This window comes from Eubalaena glacialis, chromosome 13, assembly GCF_028564815.1.
Source record: "Eubalaena glacialis isolate mEubGla1 chromosome 13, mEubGla1.1.hap2.+ XY, whole genome shotgun sequence".
In the NCBI taxonomy this organism is placed as follows: Eukaryota; Metazoa; Chordata; class Mammalia; order Artiodactyla; family Balaenidae; genus Eubalaena; species Eubalaena glacialis.
In genome coordinates, this window is record NC_083728.1 from 80,023,002 (window position 1) to 80,037,489 (window position 14,488).

The following is a 14,488-nucleotide window of genomic DNA, read 5'->3' on the forward strand; positions in this document are numbered from 1 at the left end:
GGGGGACATTTCGCAATGTCTGGAAATATTTTTGGTTGTCACAATGGTGGGGTGGTTGCACTGCTGGCATTTAATAGGTAGAGACCAGGGATGTTGCTAAACCTCCTACAATGCACAGGACAAGCCCCACAACAAAGAATTTATCCAACTTAAAATGTAAATAGTGCCAAGGCTGAGAAACCTTAAGATAAGTTTTTTTCTTTATTGTGAACATTTTCAAGTACAAAAATATTCAAAAGAATGGTATATGTATGACCACCAACAATGATCAATATAGGGCAACAGTGTTTCATTTAACTTTCTCCCTTCCCCTACTCTTGAATTATTTTAAAGCAAATCCAGGACATTATATCATTCCATCTTTTATTTTTTTTATTTTTGGCCTTGCCGCACGGCTTGCGGGATCTTAGTTCCTCAACCAGGGATTGAACCCGGGCCATTGGCAGTGAGACCACAGAGTCCTAACCACTGGACCGCCAGGGAATTCCCCATTCCATCTTTTAAAAAAATAATTAATGAATCATTTATTTCATTAAAAGTAGACATTGGGGCTTCCCTGGTGGCGCAGTGATTGAGAATCTGCCTGCCAATGCAGGGGACGCGGGTTCGAGCCCTGGTCTGGGAAGATCCCACATGCCGCGGAGCAACTGGGCCCGTGAGCCACAATTACTGAGCCTGCGCGTCTGGAGCCTGTGCTCCGCAACAAGAGAGGCCGCGATAGTGAAAGGCCCGCGCACCGCGATGAAGAGTGGCCCCCGCTTGCCGCAACTAGAGAAAGCCCTCGCACAGAAACGAAGACCCAACACAGCCATAAATAAATAAATAAATAAAGAGGATGCATTTCAAATAGTAAAAAAAAAAAAAAAAAAAAGTAGACATTAACAGTTTTAAATCAGACATTTACCAAAAAAAGTTCTGATTGTAATCTACATTAAAATTAGCTCCTGCGAAGACATATTCAGTGAGTAAGATAGTTAAGATTTTGGTTTCTTACTGAGATAGTCCTGGGTTTGAATCCCAGCTCTGCCTCTTATAAGCAGTATGAGCCTACAGAAGTCACTCTGTCACTTTGAGTCTTGGCTTATTTCTCATTTAAAAGGCTGCATTTAAGAAAGAAAATCTGGAGCTATTCTTAGAAAGGATACAGATGAAGAAGTATGTAGGGCGAGGTCTGGAAGGGTCCCAAGACAGAAGCTTCTGGCCCCATGAAACAAGGGTGCTCCATCCCCCTGACATGTGGATATGTTCACCAACCTGGAAGCTCCTCAAAATGTAGAGACTTTAGTGTTTGCTTAAAATAGCAAACATGTATTTTATCATAGTTTCGGTGGGTTGGGAATATGGGCTTGTCTTAGCTGAGTCTCCTAGCTCAGAATCTCTTACAGGCTGCAATCAAGGCTTAACTGATAGGGGACTGTTTCCCAGATCATGTGGTTTTGGGCAGGATTCAGTTCCTCATGGGTGTTGGATGGAGGACCTCACTTCCCTGCCGTGAAGCTTTCTCTGTATGGCTAGTCACAACACAGCAGCTGACTTAATCAGAGCAAGCAAATGACAAGAGCCAGGGAAAGTGAGCAAGACGGAATTCACATCTTCTTAACCTAATCTTCAGGTGACATCCTATCACTTCTGCCATATTCATTAGAAGCAAGTCCCTAGGTCTAGCTACAATCAAGGGGAGGAGATTACATGAAGGAATACAGGAGTTGGGAATCTTGGATACCATTTTATTTTTTAATTTATTTAATTTATTATTATTTTTAATATTTTAAATATTTACTTATTTATTTGGTTGCGCTAGGTCTTAGTTGTGTTTTTCCAGCTCCTTAGTTGTGGCCGGTGGGCTCCTTAGTTGCAGCTCGCCAGCTCCTTAGTTGTGGCATGTGAACTCTTAGTTGTGGCATGCATGTGGGATCTAGTTCCCTGACCAGGGATTGAACCTGGGCCCCCTGCACTGGGAGCGTGGAGTCTTAACCACTCTGCCACCAGGGAAGTCCCTCTTGGGTACCATTTTAGAAGCAGCCAATCAGTCTGCTCTCAGGCTGCCAATGACTCATATGCAAAATACATTTCCCCCTCCCCATGTCCCAAAATTCTCATCCTATTACAAGCTCAAAGTCCTTCATCTTGCCATCTAAATTAGGTCTAGTTGTGGATGGAGCTTCTGGATGTAGTTCCTTAAATATAGGTCCTTGAATAGAAAAGATCTGTAGCACTAAAGATACAAGTTATGTCCCCACCCCACCCCCAATGCCAGTATACAGTGATGGAACAGGCATAGGACAATAGACATTTAAAATGAAGGCAAATAGGGGGGAAAAAAAGGTGTCATTGATTCATATCAATTCTGAAATCCATCTGGGAAAATATTAGACATTCTTTGATCAGGTCTCAGTCAAATGTAAGTAATTTAGGAATTATTTTCCATGTCTCTCAGCTCTGCCCTTTGGGCTCTTGAGTGATCCTTCCTTTTTCATGAAAGATAGCACATATTTTGTAGCTATGTGGTTTTATCTGTCTACTTCCTGCCAGAAGAATTTTGGGAATCCAGTGTGTCTTTCCATTTTGTACTGTTTCTGTCCCTTTCAGTCCAAGTTGGCAATGTGGCTGCTGATAAACTTCTCAAAAACGTTGTGGGTCCTCTGTAAATCTCACTGGGGTTCATTCCATTTGGATAATAATTTTACCCACAAATCTCTTTGAGATAAACCGTTCTTTGCTTTGGGCTCCTGCTGAGATGGCTAAGGGACAATGTGCTTAAGCTTCCTAGAGGACTTATTGTTAAATTGAGAGGATCTGTGAGGCACACCCTTAATTTGTTTAAAGGACTCTGTGTGACTGAATTATTAAGAGCCATTTAGGAGCAGTCTACCACAGAGGTTAATTTATCTAACTGAAGTAGTTATATGACTTTTTTTCCTCCTTTTAAGCTACTAATGTAAGTTACATTAATAGATTTTGTAATGTTGATTTAACCTTGAATTTCTGGAAAAACTCCAACTTAGTGGAGCACTAATTATCATCTGATAATTAGTGCTGGATTTGATATGCTAACTTTTGGTTTAGGATTTTTATATATATTTCATGAGTGATACCTGTAATTTTTATTATTCCTATACTCTATGTCTGGTTTTGATAGGGATAGAGTAGGATAGTTACACAGGTAGTTTTAGAAATCCCACTAGGGGATTATAGATAGAGAGGGAACCTTAGGGAACTTTGGGAGACCACTGTAAGTTTTTGTCTTGTTTTATTTTTGAGACCACTGTAAGTTAATGGTTGAGTCCAGCAAGATAATATCCTTAGGACCAAGGACAGGAATGTAAGGGAAAGGTGACATTCCAAAGTAGAAGACCCTCATTATACTGAAATCTGTGATGATTTAATGTATTTTAGTATATGTTACCACCCTTCTGCTGATTTGAATAAGCACCATGATAGTCCTAGTTTGACCTTATAGAGTCAAACACTCTCTTGCCTGATGAGAAGGAGGAGCTAATGATGTAAGTAAGCCTAACGTCTACTCAAAGAATGAGGAAGAAGGTGGTCCTCTCCCCCTCCCCACTTTCCTTTGACTATAAAAATGTAGCCCACTTAATTCTTGGGGCAGAGCCCCCTTGCCTGCCTGCTTGTATCCCTCGCAAGCGTCCTATATTAATAAAGCTACTCCTTGCCTATCACTTTGCCTCTTGCTGAATTTCTTCTGCGCTGAGACATAAAGAACCTGAGCCTCAGTAAGTCCTGACACCAGGTTAGTGATTCTAATTAAAAGACCGTGGCTTTAAGTCGCAATCTGGGTTTTGGCTGGGTTCGAGTTCCGGCCCGTGGGTTCAAGTCCCAATGTGAGGTATGCGGTTTCAGTTTTGTAACATAGTTATGCTGGCCTTATAAATTACTTAGAGAGTGTTCCCTCCTGTGCATCTTTTGATTGTCTTTTCCCTCAATATTGGATCACATTTTCTTGGTTCTCTGTATCTGAGTATTTTTGGAGTTATGTTTTGAGTCTCTGAGTCCTGCTAGAATCCTCTGGTGAACGAAGATTTTTCTGTTGTGGTGGGTAATCAAGCTGGTTAGTTTCTAAACCACAAGTTTGTGTCTCCTTCTGTGAACAGTGTTTCCAGTATCAGTTTAGTTTTCAGACTTTGCTGTGCTGCTTTGGGTTTTTCTCATTCACAAATCATTTATGAGTTTGGAGTGTTGGTGGCAGTTTATTTCATAGTTTAATTCTCAAAGCCTTTGCTGTGCTTCCTTCAGTCTCTCCCAGGTGTGAGTTGGAAGTTGTGCTGATTCATATGCAAAATTATGGGACATGTTCTCTGGCTCTCTCTTTTTTTTTTTCAGTTTATTTTTTCATTTTATGTAATATCATTTTAACAAAGTTCACTGTTTTTTTTAACATCTTTATTGAAGTATAATTGCTTTATAATGGTGTGTTAGTTTCTGCTTTATAACAAAGTGAATCAGTTATACATATACATATGTTCCCATATCTCTTCCCTCTTGCGTCTCCCTCCCTCCCACCCTCCCTATCCCACCCCTCTAGGTGGTCACAAAGCACCGAGCTGATCTCCCTGTGCTATGCGGCTGCTTCCCACTAGCTATCTATTTTATGTTTGGTAGTGTATATATGTCCATGCCACTCTCTCACTTTGTCACAGCTTACCCTTCCCCCTCTCCATATCCTCAAGTCCATTCTCTAGTAGGCCTGTGTCTTTATTCTCGTCTTGTCTGGCTCTCTCTTTCCCTTGATTTCTCCTTAACGCTCCCTGGCTCCCAGAGGCTACATTTCTTGTTATTCTGGCCAGAAGTAGGGCTTTCACTCAGCGTTTTAGCTGCCTGCACCATCACTATGCATTTCTGCATGCAGGGTGCCACCATTAGGGCAAAGAGGTGAGAGAAATCTGTCAAAAATAATGAGGATGTTTCTTATAATACTCTTTAAACTCCAGTGGTCCCTTTTCCCAATTATTTTTTGCCTAAAAGATGGGGTTTTGTTCAGTTTTTGCTGCGTACATTTGTGCATAGTATGGACTTAGGATTTTTATTTTATTCTAAGATTTATTTGAAAAAGTCTTTAATTTTTGGAAGATTATTTTTGTTCTATTCAGTCTGGGTTGGCAGTAATTTTCTCTTAGTACTTTGAAGGTATTATTCCACTGTCTACTAGTTGTAGTTGTTGCTGTTGAGAAATCTGCTGTCAGTCTAATTGTCAGTCCCTTTTCTATATGCCATTTAAAGTTCATCTTTTGTGTTCTGTGTTTTTACTTTAAGAATCCCCGCTTCCACTGTAGGGGGCGCGGGTTCAACCCCTGGTCCAGGAACTAAGATCCCACGTGCCGTGCAGCCAGAAAGAAAAGACCCTTTTTGGGACTTCCCTGGTGGTCCAGTGGTTGAGGCTCTGTGCTCCCAATTCAGGGGGCACGGGTTCAATCCCTGGTTGGAGAACTAAGGTCCTGCATGCTGCATGGCATGGCCAAAAAAAAAAAAAAAAAAAAAACCACTTTGTGACATAGAAATTTGAATTCCATATGATTTTCATGTGTTTAAAATATTATTCTTTTGATTTTTTAAAAAAACATTTAAAAATGTAAAGCCATTCTTAGCTTGAAGGCCAGACAAAAACAGGCAGTAGGACTGGATTTGGCCTGTGACTCATAGATTACTAACCTTTACCTTAGCTACTTGGTAACTTACGCTGACTCATGTCACCCTAGGAGAGGAATGACCTAGTTCTGTCATCTGCATTGCCATAATATGGTTTCTAACCTCTGTCATCACATTTATCATGCTGCATATTAATCATGTGTATGCTTATCTCTCTTACTGCACTCTGAGCTTCTTGAGAGGAAGGCCATGACCTAGTCATGTCATCTTTGCATATTTAGTATCTAACACTTGACCTGACCCATAGTGGGTATTCAAAAAATATTTAATATGAATTTTATGCTCAATCAATATAAAATGCCATTACTGCTGCCTTAAAGAGAAACACCTGATTGATACGCAGTACGCCTTCCCAAGTTCTTCCCCCTAAGGAGTCCATGGCAACTGCATTTGCTACTAGTGAATCTTGTGACTCAGTGGTTACATAACAAAAAGCCTTTTCATTTTAGAATTCTATCTCTTTCAGAGAAGAGATGGTTGGACTTTATCTTTAAATCAATCATCATGATAAATAATGGCTTTAATTTTTCTTCTGAACCGGTGCTATATTCTGGATGCAAAAATAATACTAGCTATTGTTTACTGAGCACATACTACATTTCAATCTCTTAGTCAACTCTGATTTTCCTTTAGACTTTTGGTAAGTTCCTTACTACTATCAATTTACCTCTTTTCCTTTGTTCCCTACATCTGAAACAAAACTAAGCAACAATACTTATGCATTTCCTCCATGCTATTGTAATGAATGAAAACACGGTCCATTCAGTCCTTCAAGTCAAATATGAATTCATCTAGACTCCTTTCTCTCCTCCCCATATCTAATCGGCCACTAAGTCTGATCAATTAAAAACAAATCTACGGGGTCTTCCCTGGTGGCACAGCGGTTAAGAATCCACCTGCCAATGCAGGGGACACGGGTTCAAGCCCTGGTCCAGGAAGATCCCACATGCCGCGGAGCAACTAAGCCCGTGTGCCACAACTACTGAGCCCGCGTGCCTAGAGCCCGTGCTCCACAACAAGAGAAGCCACTGCAATGAGAAGCCTGCGTACCGCAATGAAGAGTAGCCCCCGCTCGCCACAACTACTAGAGGAAGCCCACACGCAGCAACGAAGACCCAATGTAGCCAAAAATAAATAAATAAATAAATAAATTTATTAAAAAAAAAAAACAAATCAATGGAGGTTTTTTCTTTCCATCTCTATGTCATTTGCTGTAGTTGAAGCTTTAATCATTTCTCAATTCTTTCAATATATAGTTGAACGTCTTTACTGGTTTTTCTGACCCTGGTTACCCCATCCTTCAATCTACTCTTCCCATAGTTATCAACATTGAATGCAGATAAGAACAATCTAGTCTTGTCAGTTCTGTGATTAAAACCCTTCTATCATTCCCAACTTCCCAATCACGACATACGAGACCCTATGTGTGACTTCAGTGCTTAACACAGATATGTTTCAGAATTCAAAATTTTTGGATTCTAGAAAGGTCATATGATGTACATAACACATATTATATAACATCCTCTGTTTGTTCTGGGTCAACACTCTGTAATCAAGGACATCAGTATTTCTGCATTAAAGAGTATGATTGTTTATGCCAAGAAGAATAAAGACTATAAATAGATTGCTATCAGTTCAGGTTATGTTTTACTGCCACATGAGTTACAGGAAAATGTTTAGTTTTTGGATTTCAGAATTTGGGACAAGAGATTGTGACCCTATAGATATCCAGTGGTCTGCTGGAGCTGGATTGAGCCAGCTACAGTGAACCCATTTTTGTGCATCTCTTCTCAACTCTGTGGTCAATGACATCATGTTGGTAGCTTGAAACCAGCCATGGTGGGAGTATTTACACCATTGGTCGTCAGTAAATGCTACAAATTATGACCTTTCCCCTCTCAGAGATCAGGTTGTTAAGTGTTACCGGCACAGCCCTGTATATACCTATTACATGTGTAGTATGTTATCACTGTGGCAAAACCACTTAGTCTGTGCAGTATAGAAAAAGAGGCCAAGGTTTTCAGGGAAGCATAGAATGTAAAAATCAAGATGTGATTTGACGTCAATAGGACGGCAGTAAGAGAAACTGGGTAAAGCAGGTGCTTTGGAGTCAGACAGACGTAGGTTCAAATTCTAACTCCATTATTTTCAGACTGTGTGACTTTGGATAAATCACTTATGGGTCTCAGTTAACACAGTTGAAAAATAGGGACTGATAATATTTCTCTTAAGGTTGTTTCAAGGATTAAAGTAGATATCATATGCAAAGTACCTGACATAGAATGAACAAAAATTATTATTTTTTGTTTACTATAAAGCATTTTTTTCTCGAGATGTTTATCTCTGCAGATGTGACTCCCATTCTCTAACACTCCTAGTGCACCCACAGTAAATATCACGCAGTTCAGCACTTGGATGTTCTCTAGTTATTTCATCTTTTTTTTTTTTATAAAGTATGTTTGGTTATATACTAGATATTTTTATTTTCTTTTTATTTATTTATTTGGCTGTGTCGGGTCTTAGTTGTGGCACGTGGGATCTTTCATTGCGGTGCGCGGGCTCCTCTCTAGTTGTGGCGCACGGGCTCCAGAGCACGCGGCTCAGTAGTTGCGGTGCGTGGGCTTAGTTGCCCCACAGCATGTGGGATCTTAGTTCCCTGACTAGGGATCGAACCCACGTCCCCTGCATTGGAAGGTGGATTCTGAACCACTGGACCACTAGGGAAGTCCCTACTTATTTCATCTTGTAGCAGTTGATCTCCTTATTAATATATGATCCTTGACCTCTTGAGCATGTTTGTATAAACTAAATTTGTAGGGTTTTTTTTTCCCCATGAAAAGCTTTTACTCATTAGTTTAATAAACATTTCTTGGGCATCTATTATATGTTAATATGCTAGATACTGGTGAACGTGAAATTAATAAAACATAGACCTTCCTTACAGTCTGGTGGAAGGATAGATAGTTGGGCAAGGAAGCCAACTACTTAAATGCAGGGAAATTAGGAGGCTTTTGTAGTAATCTGGGTGAGAAATGATGGTGACATGAACTAAGGTTAGTGGCAGTAAGACTGGAGGAGAGATTTTCCTACTCAAAGATAGAGTCTCTAGAACTGGATAACTTGGGAGTGATCTTACTTTCTCCCTGTTCCATCTGAGATCTCTGGTTTTGCCTTGTAGATAGGTGGTGGTGCCATTTATCAAGGTAAAATGTGTATGAAGAGGAGTAGATTTTGAGCAGAAGTTGATGGGTCCAGTTTTGGACCATCTTAGTTTTTGGGTGTGTGCAGGGTATATGGATAGGGTAACCATATAATTCATCATACAAACTTGAACATTTGTGGGTGTGCGTGGGATGTGCTGTTCATAATTAAGCTGGGGGCAATTGGTATAAACGGGACCTGTCCTGGACAAACCAGGATGTTCTTTACTCAAGAAAGAGTGGGGTCTACTCTTTGTTGTGGTGTGCGTGCTTCTCATTGTGGTGGCTTTTCTTGTTGCAGAGCACAGGCTCTAGGCGTGTGGGCTTCAGTAGTTGTGGCACGGCAGGCTCAGTAGTTGTGGCTCACGGGCTCTAGAGCGCAGGCTCAGTAGTTGTGGCACACGGGCTTAGTTGCTCCGCAGCATGTGGGATCTTCCCAGACCAGGGATCGAGCCCGTGTTCCCTGCATTGGCAGGCAGATTCTTAACCACTGCACCACCAGGGAAGTCCTCTCTTGTGTATTTTTTTTTTTTTTTTTAACATCTTTATTGAAGTATAATTGCTTTACAATGGTGTGCTAGCTTCTGCTTTACAACAAAGTGAATCAGTTACACATATACATATGTTGCCATATCTCTTCCCTCTTGCATCTCCCTCCCTCCCACCCTCCCTATCCCACCCCTCTAGGTGGTCACAAAGCACCGAGCTGATCTCCCTGTGCTATGCGGCTGCTTCCCACTAGTTATCTATTTTACATTTGGTAGTGTATATATGTCCATGACACTCTCTCACCCTGTCACATCTCACCCCTCCCCCTCCCCATATCCTCAAGTCCATTCTCTAGTAGGTCTGTGTCTTTATTCCCATCTTGCCACTAGGTTCTTCATGACCTCTTTTTTTTTTTTTTTTTTTTCCCCTTAGATTCCATATATATGTGTTAGCATACTGTATTTGTTTTTCTCTTTCTGACTTACTTCACTCTGTATGACAGACTCTAACTCCATCCACCTCATTACAAACACCTCCATTTCATTTCTTTTTATGGCTGAGTAATATTCCATTGTATATATGTGCCACATCTTCTTTATCCATTCATCCGATGATGGACACCTAGGTTGCTTCCATGTCCTGGCTATTGTAAACAGAGCTGCAATGAATATTTTGGTACATGACTCTTTCTGAATTATGGTTTTCTCAGGGTATATGCCCAGTAGTGGGATTGCTGGGTCATATGGTAGTTCTATTTTTAGTTTTTTAAGGAACCTCCATACTGTTCTCCATAGTGGCTGTATCAATTTACATTCCCACCAACAGTGCAAGAGTGTTCCCTTTTCTCCACACCCTCTCCAGCATTTATTGTTTCTAGATTTTTTGATGATGGCCATTCTGACCGGTGTGAGATGATACCTCATTGTAGTTTTGATTTGCATTTCTCTAATGATTAAAGATGTTGAGCATTCTTTCATGTGTCTGTTGGCAATCTGTATCTCTTCTTTGGAGAAATGTCTATTTAGGTCTTCTGCCCATTTTTGGATTGGGTTGTTTGTTTTTTTGTTATTGAGCTGCATGAGCTGCTTGTAAATCTTGGAGATTAATCCTTTGTCCGTTGCTTCATTTGCAAATATTTTCTCCCATTCTGAGGGTTGTCTTTTGGTCTTGTTTATGGTTTCCTTTGCTGTGCAAAAGCTTTTAAGTTTCATTAGGTCCCATTTGTTTATTTGTGTTTTTATTTCCATTTCTCTAGGACCTGGGTCAAAAAGGATCTTGCTGTGACTTATGTCATACAGTGTTCTGCCTATGTTTTCCTCTAAGAGTTTGATAGTGTCTGGCCTTACACTTAGGTCTTTAATCCATTTTGAGTTTATTTTTGTGTATGGTGTTAGGGAGTGTTCTAATTTCATACTTTTACATGTACCTGTCCAATTTTCCCAGCACCACTTATTGAAGAGGCTGTCTTTTCTCCACTGTATATGCTTGCCTCCTTTATCAAAGATAAGGTGACCATATGTGCGTGGGCTTATCTCTGGGCTTTCTATCCTGTTCCATTGATCTATATTTCTGTTTTTGTGCCAGTACCAAACTGTCTTGATTACTGTAGCTTTGTAATATAGTCTGAAGTCAGGGAGCCTGATTCCTCCAGCTCCATTTTTCGTTCTCAAGATTGCTTTGGCTATTCGGAGTCTTTTGTGTTTCCATACAAATTGTGAAATTTTTTGTTCTAGTTCTGTGAAAAATGCCAGTGGTAGTTTGATAGGGATTGCATTGAATCTGTAGATTGCTTTGGGTAGCAGAGTCATTTTCACAATGTTTATTCTTCCAATCCAAGAACATGGTATATCTCTCCATCTATTTGTATCATCTTTAATTTCTTTCATCAGTGTCCTATAATTTTCTGCATACAGGTCTTTTGTCTCCTTAGGTAGGTTTATTCCTAGGTATTTTATTCTTTTTGTTGCAATGGTAAACGGGAGTGTTTTCTTAATTTCACTTTCAGATTTTTCATCATTAGTATACAGGAATGCAAGAGATTTCTGTGCATTAATTTTGTATCCTGCTACTTTACCAAATTCATTGATTAGCTCTAGTAGTTTTCTGGTAGCATCTTTTGGATTCTCTATGTATAGTATCATGTCATCTGCAAACAGTGACAGCTTTACTTCTTCTTTTCCGATTTGGATTCCTTTTATTTCTTTTTCGTCTCTGATTGCTGTGGCTAACACTTCCAAAACTATGTTGAATAATAGTGGTGAGAGTGGGCAACCTTGTCTTGTTCCTGATCTTAGTGGAAATGGTTTCAGTTTTTCACCATTGAGGACAATGTTGGCTGTGGGTTTGTCATATACGGCCTTTATTATGTTGAGGAAAGTTCCCTCTATGCCTACTTTCTGCAGGACTTTTATCATAAATGGGTGTTGAATTTTGTCGAAAGCTTTCTCTGCATCTATTGAGATGATCATATGGTTTTTCTCCTTCAATTTGTTAATATGATGTATCACGTTGATTGATTTGCGTATATTGAAGAATCCTTGCATTCCTGGAATAAACCCCACTTGATCATGGTGTATGATCCTTTTAATGTGCTGTTGGATTCTGTTTGCTAGTATTTTGTTGAGGATTTTTGCATCTATGTTCATCAGTGATATTGGCCTGTAGTTTTCTTTCTTTATGACATCTTTGCCTGGTTTTGGTATCAGGGTGATGGTGGCCTCGTAGAATGAGTTGGGGAGTGTTCCTCCCTCTGCAATATTTTGGAAGAGTTTGAGAAGGATAGGTGTTAGCTCTTCTCTAAATGTTTGATAGAATTCGCCTGTGAAGCCATCTGGTCCTGGGCTTTTGTGTGTTGGAAGATTTTTAATCACAGTTTCAATTTCAGTGCTTGTGATTGGTCTGTTCATATTTTCTTCTTGTGTATTTTTTAAGGAGTGGAGACCCTTTGAGGGATTCTTCATCAGATAATGGTTATCTGCAGCGAGAGATCGAAAACTTAAAGAAAAAGGTCTTTTTAACCTTTTATTAGAATACTGTGTTTGAATGACTTCTAATGTATTATGATATAAAACTCTCTTAGGCACTTTTGTTTGATAGTCATTTGGCCAAAATCTGCTAGTTCAGATCCAATTTCAATCTAGATGTCATTTTAGATCATATTTTACCCTAAGATTATGAGTTATTTAGTCAAATATAGTGTCACTATAAGCTTAAAGTAAATTTCTAGGTCAAGAGGTGGAACACATTTATTTTGTAATATCGAAAGTCATAAACAGCACTCCTTTTTCTTCCTTAGAAAATAGGGTTCTTTAGGAAATCAACAGAAAAATAGGACAAATGAATATTTTGCAGTCTAAGTGGATTATGGTTGACTATTTTCCCCCCAATATTTTATTATGAAAAATTTCAAACATACAAAGAACTGAAAGAATTATACCCACTAGCTACAATTAACATTTTGCTATATTTGCTTTATCACATAATCTGTCCATCTTTCTGTTCCTCTAGTCATCGTTCATCAAGCCATCTTATTTACTTGTGGTTTTTTTTTTTTAATGTATTTCAAGTAAGTTGACCAGCTGTTTTTCTAAGCAGTCTTATCTTTGTTATATTTTTCTGAATGTTGTAATTAAAGTGTCAATACATTCTGTGCAGATGTTTTCAGCTGACCATTTTCCCTATTTCTAGGAATCTGAGGTTGCCAATAATTGCTGTCAGATTGAGAACATTAAAAAAAAAAGTCTAGTAAGTAATGTCAAGCCTGAAAAATGCACTCTTTCTCAATAGCTTTTATAATCTGGAGACTTGTAATTTTTAAAGTCATCAAAAATAATTTCCAGTACTGTTTTCAGTATTCTAAATACATGTTTATTCACGTTATATTGTTTTCAGAGTGGAGAGATCTACAGACCAAGTCATCAAGCCAGTCAATGTGGGAGCTCTATCAAAATGGGTTGGGAAGATACCTCCAGATGTTTTACAAGACATGGCAGTGATTGCACCCATGCTTGCCAAACTTGGATATGACCCGTATGCCAATCCACCTAACTATGGAAAACCTGATCCCAAAATCCTTGAAAACACTAGAAGGGTAAGTGAGATTTTTAAAGTGAATTGAGAAAACTGGATATGGAATTTGGGTCCTAAAAAGTTTTTTCTGATTTTGTTCCTTGCTTTTTTATGATCAGAAAATTATTTTAAATTAGAAAAATCCTATTTGTAAAATGCTTTATCATCAGAAATCTTCCACTGCATTTTAAGGATAACTGTGGCTCTTTCCAGGGACTATGGGGAAAATTCTTTAATCTATTTTTCCCAATTTCTAAGAATGGTGCTTACTGTTGGGAAGATTTATTCTCATAGCTGATTATCATAAATTTGCATAAACACCAGAATTATTAGTGACCTCACTTACTTCTAGTTTCTTTTTACTTTGAATCTAATGGCTACTTTACTTTTCAACCTTTGTTTAGATGAGGCATGATTTCTTGATACTTGAAAACTAAACATTGGCTACATGAGAAGAATTATTACATAGGTACAATAAACAACCCTCTGATTGAGAGAAAGTTACTATTAAAGTGTAGTTACAACTACTTCTTTTATAAGTTATGCTCATATCTTTATAATCTTATTTGAGAAAAGCTGAAAACTCAAAAAATCTGAATATATACCTTACCTGTATAATCTATTTCAAATCATACCTTAATGTATTTTTTTTATTGTGGTAAAATTTAAATAACAAAATTTACCATTTTAACAATTTATAAGTGTACAGTCCAGTACATTCATATTGTTGTAGAACTGTCACCACCATCTATCTCCAGGACTTTTTTCATGTTTCCAAACTGAAACTACATAATCATTACCCATTCCCCCTTCCTCCAGCCCCTGGCAACCACAATTCTACTTTCTGTCTATAGATGTGGTATTTTTTGAAACTACAGTTTAAATAAGACAACCGTGTTAGTGTAAGTTCACTGATAGGCTGTTGGATTTCAAGATTAAAATTCCTTGCCTTTCTCTGGTATTTTTTTTTTATGTCAGTGTCCTCTCCTCCCCACAGCCTTATAATATATCATCTCTTTATTCTGTTCTTCTGTTGATACCTTTAATCGACAAACAAACTTATATTT

At 38.8% G+C, this 14,488-nt stretch overlaps 1 protein-coding gene across 4 annotated transcripts in view; it reads left to right on the forward strand.

Annotated features, from left to right (window-relative positions):
- The window catches only part of TPST1 (tyrosylprotein sulfotransferase 1), a 119,260-nt gene that overhangs the window by 51,118 nt on the left and 53,654 nt on the right, over positions 1-14,488 (forward strand). For all 4 annotated transcript variants that reach the window (XM_061208355.1, XM_061208356.1, XM_061208354.1 and 1 more), the window contains exon 3: positions 13,245-13,443. In XM_061208355.1, the coding sequence (XP_061064338.1) occupies positions 13,245-13,443 (199 nt within the window). The remainder of the gene's footprint in view (positions 1-13,244; positions 13,444-14,488) is intronic.